The sequence below is a fragment of the Schistocerca americana genome, chromosome 1, assembly GCF_021461395.2.
Source record: "Schistocerca americana isolate TAMUIC-IGC-003095 chromosome 1, iqSchAmer2.1, whole genome shotgun sequence".
Classification (NCBI taxonomy): Eukaryota; Metazoa; Arthropoda; class Insecta; order Orthoptera; family Acrididae; genus Schistocerca; species Schistocerca americana.
This window is the reverse complement of record NC_060119.1, coordinates 896,263,327-896,285,815: the sequence shown is the minus strand read 5'-3', so window position 1 is coordinate 896,285,815 and position 22,489 is coordinate 896,263,327. Positions and strand designations below refer to the sequence as shown.

The window sequence follows — 22,489 nt, the reverse complement described above, 5'->3', positions numbered from 1 at the left end:
GCACACACACTCCCAAAAATGTTTCATCTTGTTTTGTTAATTCATATTCATCACAGACCACAAATGTTTTCAAGCAGTAAATGTCTTTTTCCGTCCACCTTGCATGGTGAATATGCTTTGGAGCACGGAAAGACACTCCATGAAACGGCGCTTGGCCAAAGAAGATCGCAATTAATAAAAAGAAAGTTCTGAACGATGGCAGCTTAAACCATCGAAATAAGACTAAAGTTATCAGCAATAAATAACTAATGTATTTCACTTTTCTTATATTTTCTAATGTAGTTATATACGAAATTTGATATTATAAACTGAAGAATTAAATGACTTATAGTTGTTGAATTTCATATTCGCCTCTTCCCAGCCGCCTCTACTCGCTCACATGCTCTTCTGTCTTTCTCAGGTAGTTAGTGCTCGATTCCAATTTTTAAAGCATCTGCATAGGCTATATGCAATAGTAATTACGTCGTTGTATAAAACTTGTTTCCACTCGCTTGTGAACGCCCGGCGACGTTCCAACATGTTTTTTTATTGCCTGCACTGTTGATTCAAACCTTCTACCATTGTATGCAGTTACTCTTCGGAATTCATGCTTTTTCCCAGTAAAACATCGCTTCCAGCACGGATAAAGTGTCACTCTGACGCCCAATACACTTCCACACACCCACATTGGAAAAGAATACCTTAGTAGTTTGTTTAAATTTATTTCATGAGTGTAATATTCCAATAAATAAATTTTCTCCTGTAAACAAACTGAAGACGATACACTGATGTCTTCTACCTTCCCTCGAAGGTGAAAGACTGCTGACGTGGTCCGTATTGGGTCGTAGGGGAGGCTCTGAGCACTATGGGACTTAACTTCTGAGGTCATCAGTGTCCTAGAACTACTTAAACCTAACTAACCTAAGGACATCACAAACATCCATGCCCGAGGCAGGATTCGAACCTGCGACCGTAGCGGTCTCGTGGTTCCAGACTGCAGCGCCCAGAACCGCACGGCCACTTCGGCCGGCGGTAGGAGAGGGGCTCAGACCGATACGAGTATCCAGACACTTCTAGTAACGGTGAAATATTGTTGGAGCTATGTTCGGGAGGTTGACCGTTGCAATTGCTGCCCAAGCTGCTTCAGTTTCTCTGCTAGTGTAGAAGGCTAACCGCGATACACAACGTTACCGGAGGCTTATCTAAAGATAACATTTCAATGCTACGAAATGCAGAGAGCGCGAGGAAACCACTTAGTGCTACATCCTTTACTGTGTGCTAACGTGATGGTGTGCTGCTCATGCTGAATACAATTTCGCTTTCGTGTACAGCGTCGAATGGCAGGAAAGTCCGATCTAAGTAATACTTTTCCACTTCCCATGCCTTCGAATACCAATAATCCCATCGTACCTTTCGATGATAATCACCATCACACTTTAACACCTGATAAATTTATGTACAATACTACAGAAAACACACATAAACAATCCATATCGCAGACATTGTATTGTGCAGGTTTACTCTGTTATTCAAATAAAATTGTGCCCCATCGAACCAATCCACATTCCCCCAAAAACTTCCCGCTGTTGCACTATGTTTCTGGAAAGCTAGTGGTCTGCATTCTCCAGTAAGATTCAGTATAATTCAACCAATGCAGAGGTCTCAGGGTGTGCGCTGCAAATCCTGCTGTTTTGAGAACGCGGCGCATGTCGGTTCCGGTCAACCACTGTCATACACTATATGATGAAAAGTGGACGTTAACATGTGGTGTGTCCACCATTCCCATTTACGACAGCTTGAATTCTGCTGGGGACACGTTTAGTGAGCTGCCTGAATGTCTTCAGAGAAATAGCAGCACATTCCTCCTCAACAGCCAAAACTAGGAAAGGTGGTGGTGTTGCACACTAGGATCTGAAGCGACTTCGACTTTCTAACTCATCCAAAAGTGTTCCATTTGGTTCAGGGATGTTATTGTCGACAAACCATTGCTCACAAATGCCGCTTTATGAAACTGTGCACTCTCATGCTGATACAAACTTTGATCGTCTCTGAACTGATCCTCTATTGTTCGCAGTACACAATGCATAAAATGTGTTAACATTCACCTGCATATAGTGTTTTCTTAAGCGTATCAAGGGAACCACAGCCCAACCACGAGAAACACACCGTACCGCTGAGGCGTGGCGTCTTATATCGCTCCTGTCTAGAGCCTGCGCATCGGGAGAATTACTTATGCGTGTACAGTGACAGATGGTTAGAAGTGGGTTCAGTCGAGTATGTAATTCTAATTTTCATCCACCAGAGCAGAGTAGTGGACAGAGACATTCAAGGAACAGGTCAAGAGGATGTTCTGTTTATTAATTGAAGGCTTGATTGTTACTTATGTTCGTACAGTTTTGTATATGCTTTTAGTAGTGTGAATGATGCGTGAATGTGATCTAAAGTAACTATGCAGGTCATCGTTCTACTAACGAACGCTGTAGTGTGAGAAAGTTTTTAGACAGTGTGAATGCAGACGACGGGAAATTTTGTATCATAATATGTGAAGTAAGTTTATGGTAAAAGGAAAGCTAATTCCAGTGCACATGAAAAAGTGTAAACAAAATATCAGAATGTTAAATATTTATTTCGAAAAAAAAAACCAGTTTGAAAGTGTGTTACCTGTTGATTGGTTAGTCATGAAAAGCGCGAACTAATGCGGGAGAATAATGTTTTTTAGTGGCCTTAAAGAAAACTGATCAATCAGAATGGAGTATTCTTCGCGCGTCTTTTCTATTGGAAACAGAGAATGCCTACAGCAGTCTAAGAAGTCGGAGCCCAGCCTTTCAATGTTATGGTCGTGTGTAGTACGAGCTGCGAAGGAAATTATAGTTTGCCGGTTTTAGTTGTGCTACATGCCTCAAAAATGCTTTAAAGTGAAGGCATATTTATTCCAGTGTTTTTTTTTTGTTTTTTTTAGGAAGTATGGGTGTTTTAAGTAGTTATGTGTACGAGAAAAGACAGTAATACCGCGTGGCATATTGAGAAGATCGGTGACCAGAACATGAGTGCATTACACGGCGGTAAACTTAATAGTGTGGCGAGCATTTTCATTTAAGAACATTCCGTGTTTAGTAGCTGCTCAGATTTCAGGAAATACGTTACCATAAACTTGTTAACGTGAATGAAAGGGTTTGTGCATACTCTGTTACGATTAGCACGTGCTTGGCAGTTGGCAGTGGACTTGTAAGTCTCAACTTACGAATATACCGAAGTTTTGGCAGTATTTCCACCTGTCATTCAAAATTAAGGCGTTTTCGCAAATCTTAGAATAGTTACGTTGTATGCAGCCTGTTGCGAGTTGCATTACGATAGGTTTCTGCTCGACTTTCCTGCTGGCGATCTGCTGCAAGGAGTTCACAGCTAGGTGCAGGACAGAAGGAACCGCGCCGCCGCACCGCAACAAAACCTCTGCTGTACTTTTCACTGGTGGCGCTACCCATGATGGCATTTGCCAGATACTAATCCTTACACCGGATAGCTATAGGGTGTAGTGTGGTACATTATTCCAATTTACTCACTTCCGGTCATTGACCGTGCAGTGACACCCCTCTTTACACAACAACAAGCATCGCTTGGCATTGACTACAGAAATATGTGCCTTATGACGAGCTGGCCGACCATTGTACCCCATCCCTTTCAGCTCTGTACACACATAGTGGCAGTTGGACTGCTAGTAGCACTTTTCAACCTACGCGTGACTCCTTCCACTGATTTCATGCGATCTTTTACAGCCACCTTGCGCAGTGCCCCACTATTCCTGTTCGTCAGTACATCAGGTCTGCGTGGTATTGGTTTGACTATGGTTATTTCTTCGCGTTTCCACTTCACAGCCACATCACCAGTAGTCGATTGGGGCAGCTTTACAAGGGTTGAAATGTTCCTAATGGATTTATTAGTCAGAACACATTCATTGATTAATGGACATTAGATGTCACTGAGCTCTCCTGACAGACCTACTCTTCTGTTACTAGTGATCAATTCCGCGTTACATAACGGTGTCCAGATACTTTTGATCAGATAGTGTATGTCATGGTTCAGTACACGTAAATGGTAAGGTGCTGTGTGCAGTCTTCACACATGTCACATCAGTGGCGGATACAAAGAAACCTCAAGGAAGGGGAGCTAAGGATGTCACGAGCTACCTTCACTTTTACCGTAAGAAAAAATAATCTAGTCACATGCAAAGCTTAATTCTCGAATGAACACTTTATTCGCACTGAAAACTGCAACACTAGTACACGTAGCACTAAAACATACATGGTCACTCTCCGCGTATTTCTAATATCACTAAGCACAACACAGACTGAAGTCCGTGATAATAGCCAATAATCGCAGTTGTTCACTTTTTATCACTGCCAAGTTATCGCGACGACTGTAGCTTTCAAACTGACTACCTGGCAGCGACTCTGCTTCACTTAGATATGTGACTCTGTTGTTTCGAGAACATTCACTTCCAGACTTTTATGGACCGTGAACAAATACCTACTGTGAAAGCAAGCCAACACGTACCTTACGACGTATAAGGGCGAGTTTCCAATGATGACGTCATCCGGCAAGTTATGTGTGTGGAACTTATATTGTCGATTCCGTTCCTTTCTAGTGCATTCGACAACATAGGGCCTATATAACAACAATGCGTTTTTAGGAATCTTATCGAAACTCACTATCACCAGAGATATTTAGTAAAAATATTGTTACTATGAATTACTATTATTAATACTTCACAATCAACTGACTCTTGATTAATCTTGAAACTTGCTCTTGCTGCAGCTACAACATTTTACTTATTCGTTCTTCGGTCATAATATACTTCTGCTTATCAATGTAAACTAGCTTCCTATTCGGCGAATATTCCTTATTTATAACGCTACGTATCGAAGGTTCTCTGTACAAGAAAACAGTAGAATATTCGCGACTTTTCTCGAACAAGTGCCAGACAGACTAACGTATCTAGATCATTAGAATGACCACGAATTTTCTCGTAGGTATGCGTTAGCTATCTATGAGCCAGACAGACGCGGACGCGCGTGTTACGTAGGCAGGGGTGCGCCACCCATATGTATCCGCCACTGCATCACTTGAGGTACAAGGAGTTACAAAAGTATCTAGGGTCACTGTAGCTATTAGTCGAAATTGACTGTTATGCTTCATACGCAATTTACCTTTCCCCTTCAGTTTCAGACTCGTTTTCAGGCTTTAAATAAAACTTTAAAATTCTGTTTTACTTTTACAGTTGTGACTATTTTTATTCTGTATATTGACTTACCCCTCATACGACAACACTACCGAACCGCATTTCACTAAAATATCATGATACTAATTTATATTGTACACCATTACAACTTCCAAAGATGTAACATGTACGTCTTGTATTGAAATACGTACATTTTTGTTGCACACTTGGTACTGAAAGCTGGAAGAACAAAATCAAAACTTTACGTAAAAGTACTGTATTAGGGCCTCACGTAACCCACACAACGATGCTTTCTTTTGATCCAAAGGAACGCATTCTTCTGGATCGTAAACATAATACCATATCAAGACACAATAGGGTGAACAGTTTTCAAACAAATGTTAAATTCTCTCATGCAGTGCCTTGTAATCAAAAGCGTCACGTAGTGGAAACTATTCTAAAAAGTGTTAATATTTAATATCGTGTGAAACAGAACGGTCCGGGGGGGGGGGAGGGGGGGGGGGGGAATCCAGGAAGAGTTCCGATCGGTTGTGAAATGGGAACCATAGTGAAAATCAGATGAAACTTTGCTTAGACATGTTGAGCAGTTTCTCTAGTATCCCGTCGGTCGCGCCACGTTACACTTTGCAGTTCTGAGTGCACAGTGTGTAAATACGTCTCTCGGCAAGTGTGAGTGCCTGCCGACAGAATTCGCCTGATCCATGCAGTCCCAAATAACGTAAGTGTCATGAATTTCCTTCTTCATGAGAACTGTCGGTTGCACTCTGCAGGGTCGATGAAAACGCTCCTGCAGCGTTTCCGATGGGCAGTGTTTGATCACTCACCATGCAGCCCGCGTGTGGCTCCCTCTGATTTTCATCTCTGCTCAGGTGAACCGCTAGCTATGAAGACGACATTTTGGCACAGACTACGATTTGCAGACCATCGTAGAGGACTGCAGAAAGCACAGGCGCCTGCGTTCTGTGAGAAGGGCATTGGAAAGTTGGTGCAACGCTACGACAAATGACAAAGTCGGAGCGGCAACTATGTAGAGAAGTAGGTGGGAGTGCAGCTAACGGTTTCTGATTTTCACTGCCGTTTCCATTCGCGACCGATCGGAACCTTCGTAATGAAAGTAGCACAGACCAATGAATCAATAAGTGAGCAGTTAGATCAGTGTGAAGTCATCTTGAATGTGTGTGTGTATGTGAAGCCAAATACTGTGCACATATATTCCCGTTAATCTGTATCACACTAAGATATAAGCTTGGCAGCTGATTCTGCAGCAAGAAGTTTTTCCTCAAAGTTCTGTTGGCGGTGACTGGAGTGCAGTGTTTCAACGTTCTACGATGTTCTTCAGTACCACTGCAGACCTCAATGTGGTCGGTAAGTGCAGATAATGTATTAACATTCTCTGAAACATTTCAGGAAAGGGTATATTTAAAAGGAATGGGTAAAGACTGTATAAACTGCGAAATAAACTTAGTCGCTGTTAAAAACACCAATGTTTTATTCTCTTTGTGCACTTCCATTCGGCATCTTACGTGTCTGATGTCCCGCGTGAGACATTTCCTTTAAAATTATAGTTGGTATCCTTATCTATAAAACATACAAGGAGCAATCGTAGATGTAGGAACACACAATCCTTTTCTTTTTGAAACAACAGCAAAAATTAGTGACACACGGGCCGCGACTCATTCATGGCTGAGCAATGAGCCGCGGCAGGCACAAAGTCACACACACACATACACTCACACACGCTCTGTACAACACACTCACACGGAAAGGATGATCACCCGGCACTCAGCATGAAAACAAATACGAACTACAAAATTACTGTGTTAACATCATGTAGATTTCTGATTAAAATAATGTAACAGAATCTTCTAACAAAAGCAAAATTTCCCTCTTTTGAATAAGTCTATATGTCCTTTTTATTACAGCTGCGATTATCGACACATTTTTGGGACGACCTACCATAACCACATTATCTTTCCTATATTTCCACCACAAGAGAAATATAGTGTTCGTTTCAATTCCCTAAGATATCACCACTGAGAAATTACAGACGTTTGAAATCTACAAGCTCCCCTCCGTTGGCAGAAGACTGTTACAGACTGAGACATAATGGTGTTGGTGGCAGAGTACACGTTGTGTTGATTATATACGACAATTTGAACGAAATCCGTCGGGCAATCTATGAAGGCTTCGAGTTGTCAATGAGACTGCCTCATATCCTCCAAATTCCAGTGGAGCTCTCTCAAGCTACTATGAATCTAGAGAGACTGAAAGAAAGTTTATGCGTCGAGTAACAACCTTGAGGCTGAGTCAAGGTCAAACTCTCGGCAGTATACATTTTCCTGATAGTGTTAGCCACTTGGTAGAATCTCTGTGGCAACGGCGAGGTGTGGAGAGCAGCCATTGCTAGGTTCAAGCGTAGAAGTTGTCCTTTAAACTAATTAGGAGCTCTTAGTTGGAAATCTATAGCCAGAGAACGGCAAATGGCTTTGAATGTCGATGTGCAAAAGGTTTAGCTTGACACATACATCTATATTTATATATTTTCGTTTGCTGTAACACTGAAGTATTGACTAAGCGTTTTCTTTTAACACTTTAGAGGATTATCAGGGACAGTAATCAAACATGTCCCTTGTGTACAGCTGTGACACAACGATCTTAAAACCAGCGCATTCACCACACAACTTTTAAAAAAAATGATCTGTGAATGAGATTCCTCTTAAGATGCCAACAGGATCTTCGCTTTCATTTAAGGCATTTCGGACATCATCAAAATTTCTCCTTACGCTGTGGGTAGCGTTTTTCTGTGTACATTAAAGCCTAAACTACTGCCAACGAGTTTTCCTCTCACTTGTAGCAATTCCGAGGATGAACTTATTAGCCGTTTGCTTCATAAAGCTGTCTGTCACATGGAACGTCTGGGGGCTGAAAATGCTTTGACGTTTCTTACTTGTTATACTTTAAACTGAAATCAACATACATTGTGTCAGTATTGCACAGCGACAGATTACTGAAATATGAGGATAAGGGAGGAGGAGACAAAAAAGAAGGAAGAGAACTATGAAGGAGGAAACTGAAAATTGTGATTTGTATCCGCTTTTCTTTTTTTTACTGGTAATGCGTTAGAAGGCGGAACAAAGAACAGATAACACAGCCGGGCGATAATATGAACTGATCACAGAAATTTTAGACACTTTTAGATATAATTTCAGAGTTTTGTATTTAAACTGATGAGATGACTGGTGAATCGCAAGATCGCCTTTCCTAACACGCAATTTATGAGGGGAGATGAAAAGCTATAGCTAGGGAATCCCGTGAGGAACAATGATAGGGTACAAATGACATCATAGCACAAATGTTAGTGTCTGCTAATCGGACGCACACCAAGACAGTTGCATTCTGGCTGTGAATGCAACGCCTTCTCTACGCGACCGTTTCGCAGGTATTATTTCGTACCGTCAGCGATGAGACTATGACCCACCTAAATGAGAATTATGTTCTGCTGAATGCCGGGCATAGTGTTTAAAGTCGAACACACAAACTACTGCTTTTGTACGTCACCCTAATATCGGCAAGTGCACGCCCATTATTTTCATTTGCGGCCTATTATAAGTAAAGCGTCTAATAATATCCTATCAGCGAAATGTAAATGCTGCGCCAAACCATTTGTAGAAAGGTGTAGTTTTTGCAGTCACCGCTAGTGAGCATCGCTATTTACCCTACGGTGTCGCCACGATCGGGACGTGCACACGTGCTTTAGGCCGCGGTGAAGCTCCTCGCATGTAACAAAGATATCGGATGCTAACATCCGCTGTTGAACATTACAGGTTAGGCAGTAGCCTTAAAACGCCTTAAGCTCAGAGATGGACTTTCCATGATGACATACGAAATATCTGAAACATATTTGTACACAAACGGACTGAGGTAGGACAGTAATATCTGGCTTCGGAACCTGCCTTAGTACCACTGAAACTTAACTCTATGCTTATCATAGTTCACATATTCTTACGAAAAAGTGTCTTATTGAATAGAAGTCTGTAAATTAAGAACGAACTTTCCACAATATAACAAATTGAATAACTTTTTTACGAAGCACCCATCTGAACTTGTTTTAAACATTTTAACATGGAAACACATAAGCACTATAAATAAAAACAGTTTCTCTGGTTCTAATAATTTAGGCTTGCACTAATATGTATATGGCGAAGTAAACAGTCTGCCATTATTGCCTATTTACACCTGCCTAAGCATCCCTAATGGAACATTCACTGTTTTGAACTAACAAATTACATACAATACTACAAACATTCAGCAAAAGGTTCTAGTTATTTCACAATAAAATCTATTGTCTCCATTTAATATCTTATTTAAAAAGTATAAATATTGTTTGTTAGTTTGTTTTCCTTTTGTACAGTTAAATACAATGAACATGGCAACAATGCCAAATTGTTTCTCCGAACAGGATGGCATTTGATTACACAATGACCAATAAGGTAATAAAATCTTTAGACTCTTGTGCATAGTTTCTTCCAGCTTTAAACATATTTCATAAATATAATTTAGTACTTACAAGTCCCTCATAGAAAATTAATGTCTTTGTCCTTTAACATTTACAATATACACAATATTGTTCATTATAACTTTAGTTTCATGGTTTTAATATTTTCGTAATATAATCATATAAATCCTTTATAAGTATAGTATTCTCAGCTAACTTTAAGTATTGTCTAATGATACATGATTTACTTGAACACAGTACAAATGTCATCCTAAAATACAGATTTTACTATTTGTGTAAAGCCATATTTACCTGACATATGCTTCTACAACTACATTTGCTCATGTTCTACAAAGGTTATGGTTATGAACATACATCGATTTACATGGGCGACATGTATAAGCAAAGGGCACAAACATGAAAGGACATAGTCCATTGTGAATCTCAAACAAAAGCTTTACTATCAAACTGATTATCATGATAGTTCTGGTGTTTCTGGGAACATGAAGAAAAATGATGAAACAAATTGCCCATCACTAGTATTGTAGAGTAAAAGAGCAAATATGTGGTATCTGAGAAATTCCTTTCTCATAACAGCATACTCTTTAAACATTCCAGATATAATATGAAAGTGGGTCCTACATAAAAGGCTCTAGATACATTTACATTGCCAACATGGTATTAGTTATTGAAGGATGATTGTCGAAAGACTACTTTATTCATAATAATTATTTATGATTTAGGGTTCAATCACTGAGTCTGTGAAACTGTGCAGTAACTATCCCATCACTTTTAGTGATTTGCTCTTGAATACTTGGTACCGTTAGTTATGTTTTTTGTGGTGTATGGGTCCATTATAATGTTGATATTATATTGCATCTATAGCACTACCTTCTGTAAGTATAGTTTACAGTCGTCAAGTAACTTCCTAAGGACTCACAATGCATATTGTAATTGAAATATCTTAATATCGGATTTGTCATTTGAGGCAACACTAGTACATCAAAATGGCCTGAGGATCCTATTTTTTCACCATTTCACAGCAAACACGCATAATATTACGATTGAAATGAACTACACATGTACGGAATTTACTCAGTATGGTACACTACATTTTCATGTTTATACTTAGATCTGAAATCCCGACTATTAGTTGTGTGTGTGTGTGTGTGTGTGTGTGTGTGTGTGTATGTGTACGTGTGTGTAAAAAAGAGAGAGAGAGAAATAGAGAGATCGAGAGAGACTGCCTGGGGAAATGTAACATATAAAGCAGCTTACAAGAGATAATTTAATGATGTGCCTTCCAAACAGTTATACGGAAAAATAGGCTGCTCTCTTTGAAATTGTTGGAATACGTTTTTACCCCAAAAACAAAGAAAAGCTGGAAACTGTTGGCTTAATAAAATAATGTTAACAAAAATTTTAGCGAGAAATATCTGGAATGGTTTTCACTGAGAACGTGTTTTCGACTAAAGGAAATAAAAGATGTCTTAAAGAAAATTCACATTAACAAGCAGCGTGCCTGTGAGTGTAAACAGCCGAAATTTCAAGATGTGTGACAGTTCTCTAAACGTGTCTTTTACTACTCGAGGATCCACGCGATTTGTATCAAAACTTTAATATGCGTGAAATGGTTGCTACTCAGCACCTAATCAAATTCGTTAATAGTGACTACGACACTAACAGCTTACCGTGCGTATTTAGCCAGCAATTCTTAAGACCACTACTTGCACGGTGTTACAGAATCGGAAGATCGCTTTGCATGCATTTTCCTCTTGCCGAGGGCGTGAGGTGACGTGTTTTCTCACGTCGTTAACACCAATACTAGATATACAAGTATAAAAAAAGACATCGGTACACAGAAAGCGGAGAGATATAGAAATGCGAGTACAAATGCAGGCTGATCGTCAACTGCAATTCTTCTTGGTCGACACGTCGGTAAATGGAAGGTGCCCTTTTATGAAAAAGGGGAATTGGGAGGTAGGGCGAGGATTAATGAGGGAAGGAGGGTGGGAAGGGGTGAGCGCAGGAGAGCAGGCAGCTCTCGGCGTTCCACAATAGCCGCAGACAAAGTGAGTCGAGTAATGCGATCTCTGGGGCTGTGCAAACAGCGGCCAGCAGCGGAGGGCCGCTTCGCGACCTTGCTTCTGGCGGCCAGACTGAACCGCCAGCGTGTTCCGCGGCTGCGGCTGCAGCGGTGTCGCGGTGCCGGTGGCTGTGGCGCGCTCACACCAGCCACTCCGGCCGGCTGCGTCACACGTGCGTGCCCGCGCCGCCGCCAGAGACCGCCACTGCGCCTGCGCAGCCGCCGCCCGTGCTGTCCGCTGCGCCGTAGTTGGAGTTGACGCTCACCGCTGCCGGCTCGTCGCATTCGTCGCACGGCTTCACTGCCGCTTTCACGCGCTGCACACAAACAACGACAGGTGTTCAACTCGCAAGTGTTTCACACTCACAAGGGAACCTCCCCATCGCACCCCCCACCCCCCCTCAGATTTAGTTATAAGTTGGCACAGTGGATAGGCCTTGAAAAACTGAACACAGATCAATCGAGAAACAGGAAGAAGTTGTGTGGAAGTATGAAAAAAATTAGCAAAATATACAAACTGGGTAGTCCACGGGCAAGATAGGCAACATCAAGGAGAACGTGAGCTCAGGAGCGCCGTGGTCCAGTAGTTAGCGTGAGCAGCTGCGCAACGAGAGGTTCTTGGTTCAGGTCTTCCCTGGAGTGAAAAGTTTAATTTTTTATTTTCAGACAATTATTATCTGTCCGTCCGTCCGTCCGATGCGAGGTAACTGCGCCGTAGTATGGGGACGCTACACCTAAACAAACATCAAAACACACGACTGTGAAACTGTTGCATTCATTTGTTGCAGTTTATGTGACAATAGTTCGGAGTAGGTATTAAAATCCATGGAGAAGAAATAAAAACTTTTAGGTTTGCCGATGACATTGTAATTCTGTCAGACACAGCAAAGGACTTGGAAGAGCAGTTGAACGGAATGGACAGTGTCTTGAAAGGAGGGTATAAGATGAACATCAACAAAAGCAAAACGAGGATAATGGAATGTAGTCGAATTAAGTCGCGTGATGCTGAGGGAATTAGATTAGGAAATGATACACTTAAAGTAGTAAAGGCGTTTTGCTATTTGGGGAGCAAAATAACTGATGATGGTCGAAGTAGAGAGGATATAAAATGTAGACTGGCAATAGCAAGGAAAGCGTTTCTGAAGAAGAAAAATTTATTAACATAGAGTATAGATTTAAATGTCAGGAAGTCGTTTCTGAAAGTATTTGTATGGAGTGTAGCCATGTATGGTAGTGAAACGTGGACGATAAATAGTTTAGACAAGAAGAGAATAGAAGCTTTCGAAATGTGGTGCTACAGAAGAATGCTGAAGATTGGATGGGTAGATCACATAACTAATGAGGAGCTATTGAATAGAATTGGGGAGAAGAGGAGCTTGTGGCATAACTTGACTATAAGAAGGGATCGGTTGGTAGGACGTGTTCTGAGACATCGAGGGATCACCAATTTAGTATTGGAGGGCAGCGTGGAGGGTAAAAATCGAACAGGGAGACCAAGAGATGAATACACTAAGCAAATTCAGAAGGATGTAGGCTGCAGTAGGTACTGGGAGATGAAGAAGCTTGCACAGGATAGAGTAGCATGGAGAGCTGCATCAAACCAGTCTCAGTACTGAAGACCACAACAACAACATGTGACAAACTCTTATGTTTTCACCACTTTTTTGGGAGTGATTATCACATCCACAAGAAAACCTAAATCGGGCAAGGTAGAAGAATCTTTTTACCCATTCGCCAAGTGTACAAGTTAGGTGGTTGACAACATATTCCTGTCATGTGACGCACATGCCGTCACCAGTGTCGTATAGAATATATCAGACCCGTTTTCTTGTGGAGGAATCGGATGACCTATGACCTTGGGTTCAAATGTTTTCGGTTCCCATTGGAGAGGCACATCCTTTCGTCTACTAACCGCACGGTTTTGCGGTGCGGTCGCAAAATACAGACACTAAACTTATTGCAGTGAACAGAGACGTCAATGAACGAACGATCATAACTTTGCGAAAATAAAGAATGTAAACTTTTCACTCGAGGGAAGACTTGAACCAAGGACCTCTCCGCAGCTGCTCACGCTAACCACTGGACCACGGCGCTCCTGAGCTCACATTATCCTTGATGTTGCCTATCTTGCGCATTGTATATTTTGCTTACTTTTTTCATAGTTCCACACAACTTCTTCCTGTTTTCTCGATTGATCTGTGTTCATTTTTTCAAGGCCTATCCCTGTGCTAACTTATAACTAAATCTGAGGGGGGTGCGATAGGAAGGTTCCCTTGTCAGAAAGAGTATCTATTTTACTGCAAAAGATCTTTTCCGAAGATTTCGTCAAACTTCTTTCACCAAACACCTTCACTGAAGCAATTAGACTATTGTAAAATTTTTCGTCATACAGTAGTGGAAATCAGTATAAACGCATGGATAACTGCAGGAAAATTAACATTGACGGCTGAAATATTTGTGCCCATTCTATACGCAATAGTATGAGATCTGGTACACTGACAAATGCAGTCACATGGTATCGCATTTGATGGCGTATGTAACAAGAAATCAACGATTCAGGTGGTAGAAGGTGGAACACAGTATAAAGGCAGTAAACTCTTTGCAGTGTAAGTGTGTGCGTATGTGCCTCTGCTGCAGATAAGAAACAAAAATCATTAGTGATAGTGCTTGTTTAAATTGTAGCCGCGCAGGATTAGCCGAGTGGTCTGAGGCGCTGCAGTCATGGACTGTGCGGCTGGTCCCGGCGGAGGTTCGAGTCCTCCCTGGGTGTGTGTGTGTGTGTTTGTCCTTACGATAATTTAGGCTAAGTAGTGTGTAAGCTTAGGAACTGATGACCATAGCAGTTAAGTCCCATAAGATTTCACAAACATTTGAACTTTTTTTTGTATAAATTGTGACGATGCCTCACGGGAAACATTTACCATGAGATGAAAAAACAAAATTCGGTGCGCGTATGGAAATGGGACACTCTAATCGTCAAATCGCCAAGATATTGAGCTGTTCAAGTACAGTGATTGGTAATTTCGTTAAATTGGGCGCACGATACGAATAGAACGAAAAATATGGCCAAAGTAGAAAATTATTTGAGGCATCGAAGAGGTTCCTTTTACACGAAGCAAGGGCCACGTACTTTTATTCTAAATTTCTTGCGGATCTACAGTTGTCAATAACTACCAGACGTGTACAACAAATTTTGTCAAATGCCAAATATCTTGCATTCAAGGAAAGACTGCAGAAACCTGCCCTAACAACCAAACATAAGCAGGCCAGATTGGAGTTTGTGAAACACATAAATCGTATGCTTCAGAATGGGATAAAGTGATTTTCAATCATGAGAAGAAGTTTAATTAAGATAGGCCGGATAGATTTCAATATCATTGGCATTATCTGAGAACAGAGCAGCATGTAAGAATGAGCAGAAATTTTGTTGGTGGAAATGTCGTGATTTGGACAGGCTTCTATGCTAAAGGTAAATCATACATTGCTTAGCTGAACACCACACTGACTCTAACATGTCCACTGAGAGGCTATACACAGAATCGATTAGAATGTAAAAAGAGGATAAGAGACATTCAAACAGTCATTCTTCCCGCGCTCCATACGTGAATGGAACAGGAGAAAAACCCTTATAACTGGTGCAATCGGACGTCCCCTCTGCCATGCACCTCACAGGGGTTTGCAAAGTATAGATGTACACGTAATAGCTAGACCCATGCTTCAACTTTTATCTAATATCTTTGATAAAAGCTTACCTAGCACACTATCAACGACTTCACCAAATGGCTTTGATAAAAGAACTTTGCCAGAGATTTTATTACACTGCAATACGGCGCTGAACGCCTAACAAGGTGCACGGTTGAAGAAGACACTTGTAGTTTGACTATCTAACAGCTTGGAAACAGAACAAAAATTTCATTTTCAGTATCTGATGTAACTATCGCCGGCCCTGACAGCTGAGTGGTCAGCGCGACGGATTGCCGTCCTACGGGGCCGGGTTCAATTCCCGGCTGGGTCGGGGTTTTTCTCCACTCAGGAATTGGGTGTTGTGATGTCTTCATCATCATTTCATCCCCATGCGGCTCGCAGGTCGCCCAGTGTGGCGTCGAATGTAATAAGACCTGAACCAAGGCGGCCGGACCTGTCCCACAAGGGGCCTCCCGGCAAGTGATAGCAAACGCTCATTTCCATATAACTATTGACTGAATTTAAAAATTTAAATTGTTTCCATAATTTGCTCATCCCGAGGTATAATCTTATGTCAATGGTTTAACACAACGAGTCAAGTACTGCAGGTAAACACTGAATATACGATCTGAGGCAGCATGACTCACGGCGCTCAAATTACCCAGACGGGATTCAGCCAGTATCTGAGAATGAGAGCAGTTAGCGACCAACAAGCTTTACACATAATTTCAAGTCTTTTTCTCGCTGGCATGCCCCCACAAAATGATGAAACGAAAAACGTTTTTCACTTACTACATTCTCTCAGTTCACGCAGTAAAACTTTAGCATCGTGTACGATGTTTGAATGATTGAATTTATTAACTATTTACTACGGTCTCTGTTGCAAACACATTTATCAGACAGTATCCACTGATACCACTGATGTACCTGCTAAATTACGTCATCGTATGACGTGGAGTTCAGGGGATATGAAGTCACAAACAATGAGGTGAGTGCAAAACTGCTTTTGCTTGAGACGGAGCGCAGATTATACAGACTATTCGCACCACTGTTTGCTGATGAGAGTAATTCAGAACCCTTACTAAGCTTTTTCTCGCGTAAATGCTTGACTCTAAGTACACGGTCCAGTCACATTAATGTGGGAACCTGTCAAAAGCCAGAGTAGCCACCTTTTGCAACGCAGATGTACAGAAAGGGGCTGAGTGAGGCTCTGGAAGCCACTGGCGGAGATGTGGAGCCATGCCGACCAGTGCCGTGACCAAGTGTGCTAGGTTCCTCGGTCGAGGCGCTAACAGCTCAATAGAGGAAAGTCCACTGGACCTGACGGGATACCAATTCGATTCTACACAGAGTACGCGAAAGAACTTGCCCCCCTTCTAACAGCCGTGTACCGCAAGTCTCTAGAGGAACGGAGGGTTCCAAATGATTGGAAAAGAGCACAGGTAGTCCCAGTCTTCAAGAAGGGTCGTCGAGCAGATGCGCAAAACTATAGACCTATATCTCTGACGTCGATCTGTTGTAGAATTTTAGAACATGTTTTTTGCTCGAGTATCATGTCGTTTTTGGAAACCCAGAATCTACTATGTAGGAATCAACATGGATTCCGGAAACAGCGATCGTGTGAGACCCAACTCGCTTTATTTGTTCATGAGACCCAGAAAATATTAGATACAGGCTCCCAGGTAGATGCTATTTTTCTTGACTTCCGGAAGGCGTTCGATACAGTTCCGCACTGTCGCCTGATAAACAAAGTAAGAGCCTACGGAATATCAGACCAGCTGTGTGGCTGGATTGAAGAGTTTTTGGCAAACAGAACACAGCATGTTGTTATCAATGGAGAGACGTCTACAGACGTTAAAGTAACCTCTGGCGTGCCACAGGGGAGTGTTATGGGACCATTGCTTTTCACAATATATATAAATGACCTAGTAGATAGTGTCGGAAGTTCCATGCGGCTTTTCGCGGATGATGCTGTAGTATACAGAGAAGTTGCAGCATTAGAAAATTGTAGCGAAATGCAGGAAGATCTGCAGCGGATAGGCACTTGGTGCAGGGAGTGCCAACTGACCCTTAACATAGACAAATGTAATGTATTGCGAATACATAGAAAGAAGGATCCTGCCCGCATCTCGTGGTCGTGCGGTAGCGTTCTCGCTTCCCACGCCCGGGTTCCCGGGTTCGATTCCCGGCGGGGTCAGGGATTTTCTCTGCCTCGTGATGGCTGGGTGTTGTGTGATGTCCTTAGGTTAGTTAGGTTTAAGTAGTTCTAAGTTCTAGGGGACTGATGACCTAAGATGTTAAGTCCCATAGTGCTCAGAGCCATTTTTTGAAGAAGGATCCTTTATTGTATGATTATATGATAGCGGAACAAACACTGGTAGCAGTTACTTCTGTAAAATATCTGGGAGTATGCGTGCGGAACGATTTGAAGTGGAATGATCATATAAAATTAATTGTTGGTAAGGCGGGTACCAGGTTGAGATTCATTGGGAGAGTGCTTAGAAAATGTAGTCCATCAACAAAGGAGGTGGCTTACAAAACACTCGTTCGACCTATACTTGAGTATTGCTCATCAGTGTGGCATCCGTACCAGATCGGTTTGACGGAGGAGATACAGGAGATCCAAAGAAGAGCGGCGCGTTTCGTCACAGGGTTATTTGGTGTGATAGCGTTACGGAGATGTTTAATAAACTCAAGTGGCAGACTCTGCAAGAGAGGCGCTCTGCATCGCGGTGTAGCTTGCTCGCCAGGTTTCGAGAGGGTGCGTTTCTGGATGAGGTATCGAATATATTGCTTCCACCTACTTATACCTCCCGAGGAGATCACGAATGTAAAATTAGAGAGATTAGAGCGCGCACGGAGGCTTTCAGACAGTCTTTCTTCCCGCGAACCATACGCGACTGGAACAGAAAAGGGAGGTAATGACAGTGGCACGTAAAGTGCCCTCCGCCACACACCGTTGGGTGGCTTGCGGAGTATAAATGTAGATGTAGATGTAGAACAGCCCCGTCGACGCGGCTCCACAGATTCATGACTGGATTTATATGCCGGTAGTTTGGTGGTCAGGAAAGTACGGCAAAGTCATTCTTGTGCTCTTCGAACTGCTTACGTACACTTCGAGCTGTGTGGCACGTTGCAATTTCCCTGTTGGCAGATGTCATCATGTCGAAGAAAAAACAAACTACGTGTCGGGGCAGACTTGGTCACCAAGGGTAGATACATAGTCTTGTTGATCCACTGTGCCTTCCAGAATGTCGAGATCACCCAGGGAATGCCATAACGCTTCTTGTTTCGAACAGGACGCTTCCGACGATATCTGCAGGGTCCAACGCGGCAATGGCCATCTCTTCGATGGAAAAGGCCACCTGTTGCCATTCCATGGACATCCAGTTGCGGTGCTGGCATGCAAGTTCCAGCTTTCGTCGCCGATGAACTTCAGTCGGCACGGGTGCACGAGCCGGGCACCTGCTGCGGAGACCTATCAGCAGCAACATTCGCTGAACGTTTGTTGAGGGGACACTGTTGATCTTGCTTCATCTGGGCGGTCACTTGCTCAACAGTTGCGCTTCAATTCGCCAGTACACACCCTCACAGCCGTCATTCACCTCTGTCACCTACGGTCCGTGGTGCACCACAGTTAGCCGGCCGTTGTGGCCGAGCGGTTCTAGGCACTTCAGTCTGGAACCACGCCACCGCTACGGTCGCAGGTTCGAATCCTGCCTCGGGCATGGATGTGTGTGATGTCCTTAGGTTAGTGAGGTTTAAGTAGTTCTAAGTTCTAGGGGACTGATGACCTCAGAAGTTAAGTCCCATAGTGCTCAGAGCCATCTGAACCAGCAGCACAGTTGCCTCGGCGCCAATGGTAGACCCAATTTGCCATGCATAGTACACTTTAACCACGGCGGGAGGCAACGGTTTTCACAAATGTTGGCTCGAAAGTCGGTGATCTTGCCCTTTTGAACATGTCTGCATTATGACAACGACTGCACTGCTTGCCGTGTCCTGACACGCTTTATATAACCTCTTGTGCTAGTGTTGCCACCTGCCGTGTGTGAGTGGTTATCGCACGTTGACGTCGAACATAGGCGGTACTAACGCTAATGTGACTGGATCGTGCATTTAACTCAGTAACTCATTTGTAAAGTAGTCAGACGTTTGAAGTTGTTTTATACATAGGAGTTCGATTCTATAAGGAATCGGTGGTAGTGGCTTTTCTTGTTGCAGTGAGCCGCGCGGGGTAGCGGCGCGGTCTAATGGCGCCTTGTCATGGTCCGCGCGGCTTCCCTCATTGGAGGTTCGAGTCCTACCTCGGGCATCGGTGTGAGTGTTGTCCATAGCGTAAGTTAGTTTAAGTTAGATTAAGTAGTGTGTAAGCTTATGGGCCGATGACCTAAGCAGTTTGGTCCCTTAAGATCTTAGCACAAATTTACGAATTTTTGCTTGTTGCAGTCTTAACTGAAACAGTAAAATTAGTATTCAAATACTGGAAATTACACGAGAATCATTGCAAGGTAAACGAAGAGGTAAGAGAATCTCCTTGCTATGGGCACCAGCTCATGTAGGATTGTGTTACAGTGGAAAAGTCGACCAGTTACCGAAAGAGACCACCGTTTTTGGTCCTGTAATGTCCATAAGTCTAACATTCTCCGATTTCCTGTTATGGATACGGAAACAGGCGGCAGAGAAATGGGAAGAGGTTTGGCGCTTTTCCATCTCCCATAAAAGGTCAACAGTACGTTGCGATCCAACTAGTAATTAGAAGCTCTACTTGGTTTCGAAAATTTCAGCTGAGCAGGAAGCTGATAACTACCTTGGTACGAACGATCGTCCACCATGGTTCATCTCCGTTGCACTTACATCGGGCAGGCGCCAACGATAACCCTTTCGGCGACTATAAGAAGAAATAAGAAGGAAATGTAGCCATTCACTGTTTTCCAGCAGTTTCTTCGAAGCTCAGCAAATTCGTTTAGTACGAAACTTGAGAAATTGCCCCTTCCAATAAGTGCTCTTGTTGTCCTCAAGTATTTATCATCGTTTCTTATTTACGCGAAATAGTAACGTGTTTATATGAAATCTGATGATAAAATACCGATCGCCAGGTATACGGGTCACAACCTCTGTTGATTTCTCTTTTATATTATATTTTTTTCTATAGCTGGTATGTGGAGTTTATTTCGCTGTAAGTATTGTACCTTTACGAACATTGGAAGATAATCCTAAATCGTCGTTTCAATTACAAGGGTCATTCCATAAGTTATGGCAACTGTGGTATGCCTTACGATAATGCGATATCATGAGAATTCCATTATGTGTACTGAACCAGTATGGCATGTGCATCTGAGTGCTAACATGAAAAATGGTTCCATTACCGGTGGTCACGTCCAAGGTTGAAATGAAACACACGTATTGGAACTCAATGTAAATGTATTGTGAGCGAGTACAAACGGAACAAAAATGAATGAAAATCAACTATTGTGCTTCAGAGTAGTCCCGCAGTGCATTCACACAGAGTTTCCAACGATGGTGAAGGCACTAGTGCCACTGAGATTGCTATCAGTGTGTGGCATCTCTCGACGAAATACCGTGACATATTCGACTTGTTTACAAACCTGCTCCCACGCAGTGGATTCCTCAGTTGTCGAATGAGGTTGGAGTCGCATGGTCTGAGGTCTGGTAAGTTGGGTGGGTGAGGGAGAGTCATCCTGCAACGAGGCCAACCTCACACTGAATGTTTCAGGCGATGGTACTGAGCTCTCCTCGCATGCAGTCGCAATCTGTCGGTTGATTTCTTTAATGTTTGCCGCGGGCTATAGAATGTGTTTACTGTGACTACAGTGATGCTACACGTTCGCACTATCTGCCATAGTCGCCATGACTTCTATAATGATCCTCCTACGAGAGGCGTTCAATAAATAACACAACACAATTTTTTCTGAGGGCAGGTTCACTTTAGGTTCCCGGTACACCACATTATTCTTACTGTTTTCGCTACAAAACCGTACTTTACAACGTAATCTTCATGCAATGCGACGAACTTATGGTACTTTACAGGAAGGGCCTGTATACCCGCATGGTGCCAAGCTACTGGTCGACGTCTGCGCCAACTCTTGCTGCCTAAATAACCTCCCCATCATCCACAAACTGCTTCCCGCGGAGTGCATCCTCCGTGGGCCAGCAGTTGGAAGTCGGAAGTTGCGAGATCTGGGCTGCACAGTGAACTTCAATGTACTTTTATTGCGATGACCACGGACGCCTTATCCAACAACTAATCGTGCTTTTGTTAAGTGCCACGTTCAAAAATGGTTCAAATGACTCTGAGCACTACGGGAATTAACTTCTGAGGAAGTGCCAGGTCTCTGTAGACACTGTGCAAGCGCGTATGAATATCAGCGATGTTCTTATCTTCAGCGAAAAGAAAATAATAACCCTTTATTTGGAACGCACCTCCATTATGGACGCCATTTTAAAGGCTACATATAGCGCCGCCGCCTATCGCTACGGCCACAGGTTCGAATCCTGCCTCGGGCATGAATGTATATGATGTCCTTAGATTAGTTATGTTTAAGTACTAAGTTCTAGGGGACGGATGACCTCAGTTGTTAAGTCCCATAGTGCTCAGAGCCATTTGAACCATTTTTAATTCTTCTCCTACGCCTTAGCTGTTACAAGTTTTGTAAATTTACATTAAAGTGCTTGAAGAATGTTTTTCCTGGGATTTGGTTGACACTTTTACTTGCAGAATGGAACACCTGCTACAGACATACGGTATTTCAGTTAAATTATGCACAGAGTTTGTAACCTAGCGGTGATGATTTTGGCTGTGGCTGCTGTATTCTGCAAAACCTTTGGTGATGGTGTTTCTCAAATCTCAGTCAGTAGAGGTTTTGGAAAGACAAAGGAATATTTCTCACAATAGTTGACTGTTTTGGCTAACTTCTTTCAGGGTCCATTAGGAATGATTTGAAATAATTATAGAACTAATTATAGAACTTAATATAAAGTTTGGGAC

At 42.6% G+C, this 22,489-nt stretch overlaps 1 protein-coding gene across 1 annotated transcript in view; it reads right to left on the bottom strand.

Moving 5' to 3' along the window:
• Positions 1–11,200: 11,200 nt before the first annotated feature.
• The window catches only part of LOC124594968 (sodium-dependent serotonin transporter), a 487,047-nt gene continuing 475,758 nt past the window's right edge, over positions 11,201–22,489 (bottom strand). Inside the window, exons 13-14 of the mRNA XM_047133493.1 lie at positions 12,026–12,113; positions 11,201–11,232 (exon numbers count right to left, since the gene is read on the bottom strand). Coding sequence (XP_046989449.1) covers positions 11,201–11,232; positions 12,026–12,113 — 120 coding nt within the window. The remainder of the gene's footprint in view (positions 11,233–12,025; positions 12,114–22,489) is intronic.